Source organism: Lolium rigidum, chromosome 2 (assembly GCF_022539505.1).
Source record: "Lolium rigidum isolate FL_2022 chromosome 2, APGP_CSIRO_Lrig_0.1, whole genome shotgun sequence".
Classification (NCBI taxonomy): Eukaryota; Viridiplantae; Streptophyta; class Magnoliopsida; order Poales; family Poaceae; genus Lolium; species Lolium rigidum.
The window spans coordinates 140679368-140693633 of NC_061509.1; the positions used below are offsets into that span (position 1 = coordinate 140679368).

Below are 14266 nucleotides of genomic sequence, written 5' to 3' on the forward strand. Positions count from 1 at the left end.
GCGCCGACGAGCTTTCACGCCGAGACGCGGTGACTGCCGCACCCCTCACCGCGAGCGGCATCCTTCTGTCGAACAGGTTGAGTGCATGCTTGGATGGTTAGGCACGTCGGCAGCCAGCGTGGCACTAGGCCCCACGCGTCAGTGACCGTGGGTCAAACCGCCCTCAGTGAGAAAAATTTTCCACCTTTCCAGATCTAGCGTTTTGCACAGAAGCCTTGTCCCTTTAAAACTTCAACCCGTAGTCCCTCCGTATGTCGGTTTTAACAAAACTCCATGCATGTTTGAAAATGAACCCAGGGTCCTCCCCTTTTTCAAAATTTATATCTGGGCCCTTTTTCTATTTAAAATAATTTCTGTTTTTCTATTTTAAATACTAAAAAACTAATTTGTTAATAACTTTTAATTGGTAATTCAAAATAAAACATGTTATATATGAAAATTGATCAGAAAAACATGAGGAACATGAATGGCATGAAAGTCGAGTTCTGATGACTAGTATTGGTGGTTCAAGTACTGGTGGTGATGAGAAATGGGCTTTGGTGATTTGTGAACTGGAGCAGGGGCAACGATAAGTAGGGGCGACAACACAGGAGAAGTTCAGACTCTGAACTTGCAGGGTGAAAATATTCAAGGTCTGATCTTAATTGATTGTGCGTGATAATGATATTGTTGGATGCATTGTTTTATGAGTGGGGATTTTCTCTAGGGTGAAAATCTATGATCTATGATCAAGACGATGACGATTGGGCACTGTTTTCTTCTTGGAGGCGACTTTCGAAGAAGATGAATTTTTCGTACTGTACTGGTGGTGTTTCGTTCGCTTGGGCACTGTTTTCTTCTATAGCGAGACTTTCTTTTATATTATTTTGACTATGCGCATCAATATTTGTATTAGGCCACTGCCCACTGCTCTGTTGCAGAGTCTAGGTGTAAATGTGTAATTGATATCTTCTTGACATTAATATCTATCTTATAAAAAAAAAAAGTAGCGCGCCTAACAATAACCATGTGATGAGGCTGTCCCGTACGCGGGCAGAGACGAGTCACGGCCATATCGTCAGCACCTGTACACGCCACAGCGGTGGAGCTAGTTCGAGGCTTCGAGAGAGAGGATACGGTTATGGAGCGAACCAGCTATGAACCCTAACGAAGCAGTCGGACCATGCTACGGAGGTAGAAGAGAACATGGGACGTTTGGGATCACCGGATGTGTATATGGATATCTTGCAATCGTGGCAAGACACGGAGCACACGTTCCTCTTCCGCGTCTCCATTTATTTCGTCGATGATCGATATATTCGACCTTACCTAGATCGGAGTTGATTGGCCCGTCATCTTCATTTCAGCAAGACACCTGCAGCTAGCTACTCGCAACCCTTTTTTAGCACAGGCTGGTTGCAACCTGTAGCCAATTTATCCATGCCCCACTGCGGCGTCACGTCCCATGCCGGCTTGCTGTGATTTGCAACTGTAAAATCAAATGGTCCAACGAAGGAGACGCCCACGACCACAAGTCGAGGACCGTGGACCAAAACGCGTGTGTTTCTACTGACCAAGATCGTCGATTGATGTATGCGTCGGCATTGGGCCCCGTTCTTGCAGCTCCAGCACCTTCAGCAAGTACTGTAGTATTTTTGAGCATTTTCCTTCAAGTTGAGGTAGGCACCCGCCCAATGCATTGAGGTTGTCATGAGAATGACCATTGACAGGGACACGCCTTTCACTTATAAAAAAAGAGAAGAAAAGAAAAGATAACGACATGTCCTATGTATAATGCAGAAGCACTGTGTTCCATTATAAATGATAGAATGATGCTGCATTTTCCTTACAAGTTAACGAAAGTGCGCACACATGTATGCACCCTGGAGTTTCTTAAGATTTCCATGTCTGAATGTTTTGTTCCTGAAATGTAAATAACACCATCTCAAAGGGGATCGGGGCTCCTGCCAGCTGGTCATGGGAGGAAATACATGGGAACATGGGTGTGTACAAATATGCACCCATTATTTTTGACAAAAGCATGAATAGGTGTCTATATTTCAGATTTTTTTTTGAAACGAGGCAAAAGACTTGCCATTTTCATTAATAGAGAAGAAGTACAGAATTTGGCCGGTTTATTAACGGAAAACCGGCCGAAAACCGAAACAAGTGCCCCAACGCTCGTCATGGAGCACGACCGCCGCGGGGGCACAGAGCCACCCTGGCAACCCACACAAGATACACAGGCCTCCGAAGCGAGAAGTCGTCGCGGTTGACCTTCAACGTCATCGTCATCACTCTTCAGCGACTCCGACTTCACCGAAGAACCAACCACCAAGACCCCGCCGAAGCGGCACCGTGAAGCTCAAGCCGGCCACCGCCAAACAAGCGACTCCTCGTGAAGCAATAGGCAGCTCCGACTCTGATGACGAGCTCCAAAGAGGATAAGCGCAAGACATGCGCCGAGGAAGATCATCGCCGAGGGCCACCCAGCGAGGTCATCGTACGCTGCTCAAATGAAGAAACTCGACAAACCATAGCAGCTCCGACTCCACCGCAAGCGAAACACAAGACGAAGAAGCTCGGACGCTCGCTGAAGCCAAGGTCTTGACGCTACCAAATCATCGCTCACCACCGCCATCGTTGCCACATGTGATGACCCAGCGTACCACTGCATGGTGTAGTACACAAGTCGTTGACATAACACAAGTGAAACACCGTTCCACTCATATTACATCTCTCAGAGTGGTACAACAGAAACATATGCGAGTCCAAGGTATGTCTATAGAAGTACACACGAGCTGTTTACATAAGATCAACACAACCTCCTACTTTACGGTGAGGTAAAACTTCAAATAAAGCTCCGAGAAGAACGACTCGTAGTCTATCTTATTGCTAACTCAAGTTTAAGAGCTACTTGGCTTGCTATAGAAATCTAGCTACTTAGGTGCTAGGATTAGGGAAAGGTTCCCTTCTATTACTAGTCTAGGTTTCCATAATAGTTGATGCAGAAGTTGACTCCATTGACTTCTTTGATTGTATTCTTCATCTTGTTGCAGTTGACTCCTTTGTCTTCGAGTTCCACGGTAGTTTCTCCTTCGGTGATTTGATCTAAGAAGGGGGTTCAAATGGGATAGAATGAGTACGAGCGTACTCAGCAAGTTCATATTAGGAAATAGGTGTATCATGCACTAGCTACAGCCATAGACCAGAAAGTCATAGGCCAATGCAAGTTTTCACAAACATTTCTTCAAAAGGTTTATTTTATTCTGAAAACTATGCCCGTCAGTCTTCACAGGTTGACTAGAACTTCGTGGAGTTCCTTTCCTGCCGCGTTCGCAGTTCCCTTCCCGGAACAGGGAGTGACAGTCACAATTCAGTATCCTCTGCAGAGGTGCGTTACTTTTCCCATAAGAGACCTTATCCTTGTTGCCAACCGGGCTCGAGATTCCGTCCACACTTCCTTTGGTGTGAGGCCAGGTGTAAGATCCAAGCCCACACCGCCTTCTCCGCGATCGCAAACCCACCCTTTTGTCCAACCGTACACCCCCGAGTAGACTTCCCCGATAATACGGCTTTACTCACGGTGTACTCCGGACAATCCTTCATAGATCGTAGAGCCATCATCACTAATGGATGGGGATTTAAAAGGCTATCCCAACCTACGGCGAGTGCCTCCAACACCCCGCCGGCTCTACCAATCTGTTGGCGTGCGAAGGGAAAAGATACGGCTGGCTTCCCGCAGGCCATTATAGATCTCATGGTCAACGCGGTTTGTACGGCGCTAGAATCACCTGGACGGCATTGGTAATTAATCCTAGGGTGATATAACCCATGCAATGGAACCTCCACCATATCAACACATACCATGGTTCCATTGCCCACCACATAGTCATATTCATAATTGTAAAATAATACTTTGCTTTTCAATGCATGAGTGATAAGTATAGTACTTTGCATATAGTTTGATACAAATAATCAAATGACATGAGCAAGCGATGAACTTGCCTTTCTTGACTGCAAGATTATGCGGGCAAAAGCTTCGATACGTGAGAACTCCAAATGCTGAAATACCATCATCGTCCGGTAAGGACAATGTTTAAAGAACTGGCAAAGATGCTATAATGTATAGTATGAGATGCAATCGTCCCGAGCGTAACCTAACCTCGATGATTAAGGATGTATGAGTTGTAAAGATTTCTTTAGGGTTGGTTGCACTTTTAGAATGGTTCTCAAACAAGATTCTTATTAGGGTTTGGTTATATTAGCATCATAATCAAGTGATATAAGACATCATAACAATCATACACATAAAGAATAGTGATGGAATAATATGTAAAGAACAGTTGTCAATTTTAAATTCTATAGAACATGGTTGATGATTACTTCTACTATACTTCAAAAGAATAACTTTTGAAGAACATGTTAATTAAGAATTAATGAGTATTTCAAAGAAGGATTAAGGCTTCTAAGGTTTGATTGATATTTGTACTTCAAAAGAATAACTTTTGAAGAACATGTTAAATAAGAATATGAACTACTGTACATATGAGCTATGTAACTCTAGGGTTTACTATTGAGTTCATTTAGTTGCACTAATAGGAACTAGTTGGTTCTTAGCAAGTATTGATAGGTTTATTGCTATGGTACATCATATCAAAGGATGGTTATTAAGATGGTTCCATAGGTTTGCTATTAGGTTTACTATGGCTTCACATTTGCTTTCCTAAATAATCCCTAATGGTTTCTAAGCTAAGTGGTTTATCATTTCCTAGGTAGGGTTTAGTGAAATAGGAGCATGTGATGTGAATTGTTACACAAGGTTGATATTAGGGTTTATCATTTTGGTGCTACTAGGGTTTGATGATTGAGGTTGATCTTAATGGTATGGTATAGAGTAATAGGATCAATGGTACTAATTCAATTAACAAGTTAGGGTTTATATCTAGGTGGCACTAGTGAATCATATAGGTTTAAACTAAGTATATGGACATGAAATGACAATCTCATGTGACTTGGTTTATGCTAGTGGATCATAAGCAGGCATTCATTGGTTTCTTATTAGGGTTCTATAGGTATAGATGAATCTCACATGATCACATGTGACACATAACTAGGGTTTTAGAGTTACTACTAAAGTGGAATGATCACATGAAATAATGGGATCAAGATTCTAACTTATAATTAAAACTAGGGTTTCTAAATTATGATCCAATTCTTAAAGTAATACTTGGTACTAGAACTCATGTGATTAAGTACTTGAAATAGAATTATTAATAATTTTAACATGCTATTAATTTTTAGAGGGTTTAGGAATTAAAATAATTACTAGTTAGGGTTTAATTAGAAATCAGGGTTATATGATTATTAGGATTTAACTAATTAACTTGAGAACTAAATATGTTTAAATATACAAGTTTTGAATTACCAAAATAACATTAACTTTTAGTATTTTCTTGCTTTATTTTATTTAAAGAAAATGGTAAATGGTAAATGGCAAATCAGGTTTTAGGAATTACCACTAATATTTTAATTGATGAGAACATGATAAAGAAAATTAATCTTAACATTTTAATTAGTTACTGAATAGTTGAAATTTAAATTTCAAACTTCACTAATTTATTGAATTCAAATTGTATTTTAAATAAATGAAATGGCATAATTAACAAAGTTAAAAATAAGTGAATTTTTATTTTGACACACATTTTTGTTTTATATTTTATTTGAATAGAGTTTATTTTTGTGAGCATTTTGATATATTATTCATAATTTTCTAAGTTGATATGAATTTTGTATGATTTTTGCAAAGTTGCAGCAATTTACTGGTTTTTAAATTAAAGCTAAAATGCTAGTTGTACCGGTTCACACCCTAGCCTCTGCGACCGACCGGTGGGGTCGGGTCCGAGTCAGCCTGCCTCGTTGGCAGTTGACCGGGTCAAATAGGTCATCGACCCCACGGCCACGTTGACATCACCGGCGGCTTGACGCCGGCGAGTCAGAGCGCGACGGCGACGCCGATTCTGGGCTCCCCGAGATGCGTGGCTAGTACTAATCGACTCCCTTTGATCTACTGAGCACGACGGTGGTGATGGTTTGTGCGGGGACTCACCGGAGCATCGCCGGAGAAGACATCCGCAGCGGCGCTGCTCCGGCCAAGCGACTAACTCGAGCTAGGGATGATACTAGGAAGCGAAAGTTGGCTCTATAGATGCGCAAGCTCACCGTGAAGTTGATGGTGTGGTCGGCGACGTCGATGGCCGCCGGAGTTGAGCTCAATTTCGCCATTGCCGATGATGTACTGAGAAAGGGGAAATAGAAATTGACGTCGTCCAGAGCTCCCCTTCATGATTCCTTCCGCCAAGATGATCAACAGAACCAGGCGCTCCTCCTAGACCAGAAATCATGCGCCAGGGTGGTCTTAATCGGCGGCTAGTCGGAGAATAGCCGTCGGTGACTTTTGTTGATTGCGAGAGATGGAAAGGTTCTGGGAAGAAATGGGTGGGCGGCGAAGTATTAGGGTTCTACGGCGGAGCTACTGGTAGCTTTATAGAGCACGTCGAGGTCTACCTCGTCATTCCACCGGCGGCAATGGCCGAGATGCGACGGCAACTGTGAAGTGCAATTGGGCACGAATCTGGATGCACAAGGGATAAGACGGACGCGAGAGATATAGGGTGGAGTTCTAGAAGCTTCTGTGGCGTCCAGGGCGTCCTTATCGTCGTCGAGGACGTGGCCGAGCTCCTCCTCTGCGCTGTCGTCTCCGGAGAAGAAGAAGGAGACGATGGCTTGCCTCGCACGAATTTTGAAGCAAGCCGAAACGGTATCTGGGCTGTTTCGTTTATGGGCTGGGCTGGCGACATGGGTTGCTGCTAGGCTGCGATGGCCTGCTTCGGTGGACAGGTAAGCCCCTCTCTCTCTCTCTTTTCTATTTCTGTTTTATTTTCTGTTTTGAATTTGATATTTCAATTCACATTTGGTTTCTGTTTTTCTTTGCTGGTTCTATAATATTTGATTTTCAATATCACTTGATAATAATACTCCCTGCATAATTGTGTTATCCAATCAATTATTTAATATTTTAATTAAATTGGTGTTCTTGTGATGTATGATTAATATAGATAGGGTTTAGGTTTTGATCTCAATTCTTTTTATTTGAGAACCAATTCTATTTGAATGGTTTGAAATTTATAATCTGTGCATGGTGAACATGTCATTAGGTTGAGCTAGTACTTAACAATATGGATTGTTCACATATAATTTTCATTATGGCTAGAGTTTAAATTAAATGGTATTGAGGTTGGAATTGTGTTATGGTTGTATGTGAAGAATTATTTCTATGGTTTTAAGAAGATGGCTAAGAAAATTCTATAATCACTAATCTGGTTGTAGTAAACTTTAGCTTGAACTAATTAAAATGGATCCTATGTTTATAATTAGCAATGCATTTGCTAATGATGGTTTAATTTATAGAACACTACTTCATTTGGTCTACTAGGATGGAAAGGTGGGGTTTAATATTTTATGTGAACTGATTCCTAGGTGAAAGGTTTAAGGTTTTGGTGATGCTTCAATAATTGAAGTATAAAATAGGCATGAGGTATGGGAGGGTTCTTATTATAATCCAAATTAATCCATGGGTTGGAATTCAAATGTAGTTTAGGGTTTAAGTAGTGATCACCAATGTGATACACACTAGGATTGGAATATGAGCATAAGCTTTGGTTATGTTTCACTAATGGAACATGGCTCTCATCTACAAGATTAAAGGTTAGTTTAAACAAGTAAGATGTAATACTACTCTAGTATTCTCTAGGATAGACATGGCTATGGTTAGAATCTATAATCTCTCTCACTTCTAAATGTCTTGTAATATCCTAAGGTCCTACTTAGGATATGATGATATGATCCTATAAATATATGGTTTTCCTAGGAATTCTACCTTGGTATCTTCTGTAGTTTGTTCTTCATGAAATCTGATAAACCTGCATCTTGTGGTATGCCTCCACCTCCTAGCTTCTTCACCTTGATCCTAGCTATTTCACATGTAGTGGCTCTATGTGTTTGTTCCCATGTAACATGGTACTTGATGAGCAAATGGATGAAGGGTGTGGCTCTATTTATAGGCTTGGGCAAGCTCTATTATCATGACACATAGATGGCGACTCTTGTTTTGGTTTGGTGAGTAAGGTGCTTGGTTGTCATGCCCTCATCCATAGCAATCCTTTGAGCATGAGGTGGCATAACTTGGAAAGCAAGTCATGTAGATATTTTCATCACATGTGGCATGATCATTATCCTCTCATATGATTTATTTTTAGATAGCCAAGTGGCATTTGTTACTAAATATCTTGTGGATGGTTTTATTATTGTTGATGACTCACTATATCATATTGGATTGGATTTCATTATAATATTGATCAAAAGATCAAGGTTGAAGGTTATTCCTCAAATTTGGATAGTTGGTGTTTGATTTCACCAAGGCATGATCATATGAGTTTCAAAATACTCATAGTCAGTTTTATTCAAATAGTTTGAACTATAATTCGTAATGTAAATGGATTTAGTTTTATGATATTCCATATTCTTAATAAGTTATGATTTAAATAAGAATGTGTGGCTTTTATGCACTTTAGACCCTGTAGTTTACCTTATTTGGTAATAAGTTTAGAAGTGAATTAAATTACACACAAAGGTAGTTGCTAACTTTTAAGTGTTAATAAGTTAGGCTTCGATTCTTAAAGACTGTGTTGTTGTAAATATAATTCCATTTGATCTAATCCATAGATCAAATCATCTATACCCAAAACAAGGTTTTAACAAAGATCACAGTGAAGTTTATAGCGCTTGACTTGATGATCTACTTCAGTTCCAGCAAGTCAAGTGAAACTTCGGTTATCGTGGTAAGTTTTTATTTGAAAGCGCGAAAATTCCCCGGATTTTCTATGCATGAATGCGATGCACACTTTGGTGTTCTCTCATTTTATTGCCTCTAAACCTGGGATATTACACCACACAAGCCACCACACGGACCTCACACATCACCGGCCACCCGCCGAGATGCCGTACAAGTCCAGCCTCAGGAAAGCACGCTGGGGAACAAAGTCTTCAAGACGACGCCCCCAAGAGGGAAGCGACGTGGATCGACGCCGTCGTCCGGCCCTGCCACGGCCTAGGCTTTCACCCGAAGAACTAAGCTCCGAGAGCGGAGGAGGTCGAAGGCTCCATGAAGGCCCCCAAGAGGATAGCGACATCCGCAGCTGCCGCTCCATGAAGGCTCCAAGAAGTCTATATATTTCAGATATATAGAACAATCTACATCTCATAAATTAGAAATATTGACTAAAACTATGCTTCTAAAACAACTATGTGCATCCATTGTTTGGATGCTCCCTCCGCCCATGCAACTGGTTCACTCTTGTTCACTGAGTCGAGTGAGAAATTGACAAAAAACATCATATTTAGAGCTAGGGTTATAAAAAACAAACACAATGCGTTAGGGTTTCAAAAAATATGAGGGTACTAGGTTTTTGAAACCCTAACGTAAGTGGTATTTTTTTTGTTAAATCGACCCTAAAAGTGGACTTTTGCAATTCTCTCTATCAAATTTCAATGATACTCCTTCAGGAGTGCTTGACCTTGAAAACCTATTGTAATAGGCTCGTTGCAATATGTTACGCTTGGCACAATCAGTCTGACTACCCCTGTCCATTACTTGCAACAAAATTTTACCCATGCAATTTGCATACCAGTTAACCAATGTTGCTTAATACACAACATAACCGCCCCCGAGAAACAGCCAACTATGTTCAATAAACCAGATTGTCAAACTCATCAAGTTGATCGAGCCATTTACTAATTAAAACAAAAAAAGGGTTTTGAGAAACATGGACTATATATATGGGCAGTTTAAGCCCATGAGACACTGCTGGACATTATAATATAGGGGGACCATGCGCCTGAGTTTGCTCGGCCACCCTAGTAGCCACAGAAACACTCAAAGTAAGCCAAGTTCTAGATATGTTGCAACTTGGCCACTTGCCTAACTACCTTTTTTATTGTTCTCTTTGAAGGGCGCACGTCTTAATTTTGTGATCCCGTCTTGTAATATATTGCACCTCTCCAGCTTTACTTCTTGTTCTATCATTGGTTCGGCGCCTGTAATATATTTCGTTTTCATAATGCTGAGATAGAGAATTGCTAACACATCATTACAGTGTGTATATTTCTATGATAGCTTGACGTTGCACTTCTACGTTGTCATATTCATTTTAGTTTTGTATCATTGCAAAGCCCATCGGTACACGCATCTTATTCTTCAAAAGGTACGAAACTATGTCTTACACATAAATAATAAAGAAGGATAAAGTAAAACATGAATGTATACATGCTTAAAGACAAAAACTGAAAGAAAGATATTGTTGTCAAAAATTAAGGATGCCAAGAACCTGACATTGTGCATGTAACAACTAGGCACATTGGATCTGACATTGCCATAGGAGCACAGAAAACCGAAGATTTATTCTAAGATAAATGTGATTATGCTCCTTCCAAATCTTAGCACAAGGTTTTTGCAGGGATCACTGATCTCATACGTGGCTTCTATCACATCACAAGTGCATAAGTACTTCTCCACTATCATTGTTGTGCTCAATATTGTAAATTACCATGTGTTTAGCTCATGTTGAAGTCAAATTTCGTAAATTTAATCAAATAGTTATACCAAATGCATATAGTATGCAAGTAGATTTCTTGATGATAATGATATTGATATGATATTGTCTATTTTAATTACTCTCTATACCTAGTTAAACTTTTAAAAAAATGATTTTAACCAAAGCTAAAACACTGGGTAGTTTAGATAGATAATAAAGTACACATGGAGTGCATTTTTCATAGGGAATGTACTCCCGAGCTGAATGGATTTTGCGTGGTTAATACTCCCATCAACGAGCGAAAAAGTACTACTTCAAGAATGTAGCCATACACGACCACAGCTGAATTCCGCAGAAACCACAGGGTCCAGAATGTAAAACGAACCCTTCTCATGTTCCCTTTAAATCCCCGCGCTCTACTCCCCGGAGAAATCCACCACCTCCTGCAGTCCTTCCAGCCAATTAATCAGGCAGCAGCAAGTTAAACGGAACCCACAGAACTAAGATATGGAGGACTACTACTACTTCCCCGACTCCTTGGAGACGACCGCGGAAATCGGCACAAGCTTCCGAGTCGTGCACTCCTCGTCCCACAAGCGGAGCTCGCCGTCGCCTAGGCCCCGGCGCACGTCATCCCGCGGCCTGGAAGCCGATGAACTTCGCCGCCACTACCTCCACGCCTGCTTCCGGTGCGCGCGCGTTCTTGCCGGAAACAGAGACATCTTCATGTACAGGTAACCAGCCGAACCAACACACATTTTGATCATGTAGGCATCTAAAACGTGCTTCTTGGCTAACCTAATTTCCGCGTTGCAGAGGCGACACCCCGTTCTGCAGCGAGGAGTGCCGGCAGCAGCAGATCGACACTGACGAGGCGGCGGAGAAGGGATCTAAGAAGTCCGTGGCCGCGAAGAGGGAGCAGCAGACGCAGCAGCACCCGCACAGAGTGCCCATTTGGGCTCGCTAGAAGCATGGATCAATCAGATGGCTACACACCAAATACGAAATACCTCTATGCATTTAAGCTACTCCAGCTTCTTCGGTGGTACTGTGTGATCGGACGAGACGGCTGGCATGCATGATGAACAGCTTGATGGAGCCGGTTAAACCGTATTGGAATCCTGCTCTAGCTCGGAGGCAGAGAATTGCTGTATATGAATCCACAGGGAGATACTAGAGGATTGCTGTTTGCAGCGAGTAACTGTAGGCTGTAGCACCAAGTTGAAAAAATCCAACAGTTATTCCCCCTCTCCTGTGTCACCTCCATGTCCATCCTCCAGACTGTTTTTTTTTTTTTTTTTTTTTTTTTTTTTTGCCTACGAACAGGCTGAAACCCATGGGTCGTTGTGCACACAGGAGGTCCGTATCAATCACCTAATCATATCATTCGGTCATACTCCCTCCGTCCCTCCGTCTGTAGGGAGTATATGCTATGCCATGTTCTTTATCTGGCAATTTACATATATGTCACTTCATGCGTTTCATGAGTTCAACTGAAAATGTTTCACTCCGAGTTACAAGACTTATAAGTGCTTTCTGATTTGACGGTTCCGAGGCACGAAAGTGACAGCGGGCGTATGATCTGTACGGAGGGCGCACCATCGGAATTCGTACCACCACGACTTACTGTGCATAACAAAGTGGACCTTGGAGTTAACGAACCGGCCTTAAGATCTACACTTTGCTCGCAACAACAAGTACTGTAGTTAACAAAACATTTGTTGTCTAGGCGATTAGTAGATTTCATATACTACTTGATGCTCGCAAGTTGCAACCATGTGGCCACATTGCACGCTCCAAGGGAGATGAGAACCCTTCTCTAGGCAGCCTAGGAGGGAAGCCCTTAGACAAAGCACACACTTGGGTATTGGCAGGTCCTCCCTGTGCAAGATTCTTGACACGTTACGACATGTAAATAAGCACACCCAACTATTATTTCCAGTAGCATCAGCGGCAGTTTTGCTTGTTGTTCGGAGGCTCTCCCGACTACACAATCAGAGCATGCAAGATCCAACAGTGCGCATGTGCTCTGTAGTTTGTGCCTTGGTAAGCAAACGGGAAATGACTACCTCATGAACAGATTTTCTAAGTTAAAGTTACTAGCCGAATGCATGTGCTTTGCTATGGTCATTTAAATATTTAGCTGCAACATATTTAAACGTAAAATGCATGAAAATTAACATCTAAGAAAAAGAAATTCACATAATGTTCGAAAAACAAGAAGATTCTAATTTGCTCAAAATGTAATTTGACGGAAACCTATAACTAAACATCATATGTATAGAAAGTAACAACCCATCAAATACATGGATGTTACTACGGAGTAAGTAAACAAGAGAGAGAGAGAGAGAGAGAGAGAGAGAGAGAGAGAGAGAGAGAGAGAGAGAGAGAGAGAGAGAGAGAGAGAGAGAGAGAGAGAGAGAGAGAGAGAGAGAGAGAGAGAGAGAGAGAGAGAGAGAGATCAAGCTGCTGCCACAAACTCATACTCTAGAGGTGGACTACTCCCTCTTCATCAAGGTGATGACGGTGGAGATCTTCGAGAAGGTGGAGATCCCTCCAGCGGCAGCTCCAGCAGAGTTTCTACCTCCGATCTTCGCTGCTTCTTGCTCTGTTTCGGTGTTTCCTTGTTTCTTCCGCCCTCTCCTCGAGGAAGTCTCGGGATGTCATATATATATGGGTTTTTAGGTCAAACAAATTCCGTGGGCGAAAGAATCAAACGAATCGGACGGCGGAGGGCCAAGAGAGCATGGGTGGCGCGCCCATGCAAGGAACCTCCCATGAGGTCCAACGTTCTAGATGCTTCTCTTGATGAAATTGTGACGTCCCCGAAATTCTAGCTCAATTTGACTCCGTTTAGATCCCTGAAACTCAAAAATACACAAAATATGGTTTTCCTATCCTGCAGAGTCATAATAACCCAAATAAAGGGGATCTTTGGTAAATCCCCAAAAAACAATATAAGACAAGGATATACCATCATATATTTAAAATATGTGGGAATATCTGTCAAGAAACTACAAAGTTCATGCATGCATTTTACATACATAAATCTCCCCCGAATGGTGAAACCGGCCTCCATGAGCCTATTTAAAGAGGGGAACACCTAGCCGTCAAGGGACAATACAAAGGTGCCTCCACTGCATATCCCTGCCGCCTTGCCGCCTCCAAGGAGATCTCCATCATCACCACCACACACAAGGAGAAGGGACTTGGATCTTCAAGTCTTCCACATCGATCTCCATCGTCTTCATCATCAAGATCGACTCCATCATTGATCTCCTTGTTTACGTGGTTGTATTTCCGAATCATATTTTGGAATTTCACTTGTATACATTCTTACCTTCATATCCCATTCATATCATTGCGATGATTTTGATTTCCTTCATATGTGAGTAGTTCCTTTGTTTTTGTCGGGAGATGGAGAAACCCTAGTAATATTATGATGTGAAATAAAGATAATCTATAATTTTAGTTCATGAACATGTATTAGTTTTCTCTCTATATAAAGACTACAGAGGGAACTACGTTGGTCATATGGTAGTATGTACGGTGCTAAATAACATAACGTGTCGGCATGATATTCATGTGGGTAATGAAATTAGAAGGGATTCAGTAAGCTCATATTAATGAACCCT

At 41.6% G+C, this 14266-nt stretch overlaps 1 protein-coding gene across 1 annotated transcript; it reads left to right on the forward strand.

Moving 5' to 3' along the window:
* Positions 1 to 11094: 11094 nt before the first annotated feature.
* On the forward strand, positions 11095 to 11618 carry LOC124687355 (FCS-Like Zinc finger 5-like). The gene is made up of 2 exons (XM_047221148.1): positions 11095 to 11365; positions 11448 to 11618. Exons 1-2 carry the CDS (start codon positions 11139 to 11141, stop codon positions 11596 to 11598), a joined length of 378 nt encoding a protein of 125 aa, XP_047077104.1. The 5' UTR covers positions 11095 to 11138; the 3' UTR covers positions 11599 to 11618.
* The last annotated feature ends 2648 nt before the right edge of the window (positions 11619 to 14266 follow it).

Coding starts and splice junctions, on each gene's coding strand:
- LOC124687355 (XM_047221148.1), top strand. CDS start 11,139: ATGGAGGACTACTACTACTTCCCCGACTCCTTGGAGACGACCGCGGAA. Junction 11,366..11,447: donor AGAGACATCTTCATGTACAG/GTAACCAGCCGA, acceptor TCCGCGTTGCAG/AGGCGACACCCCGTTCTGCA.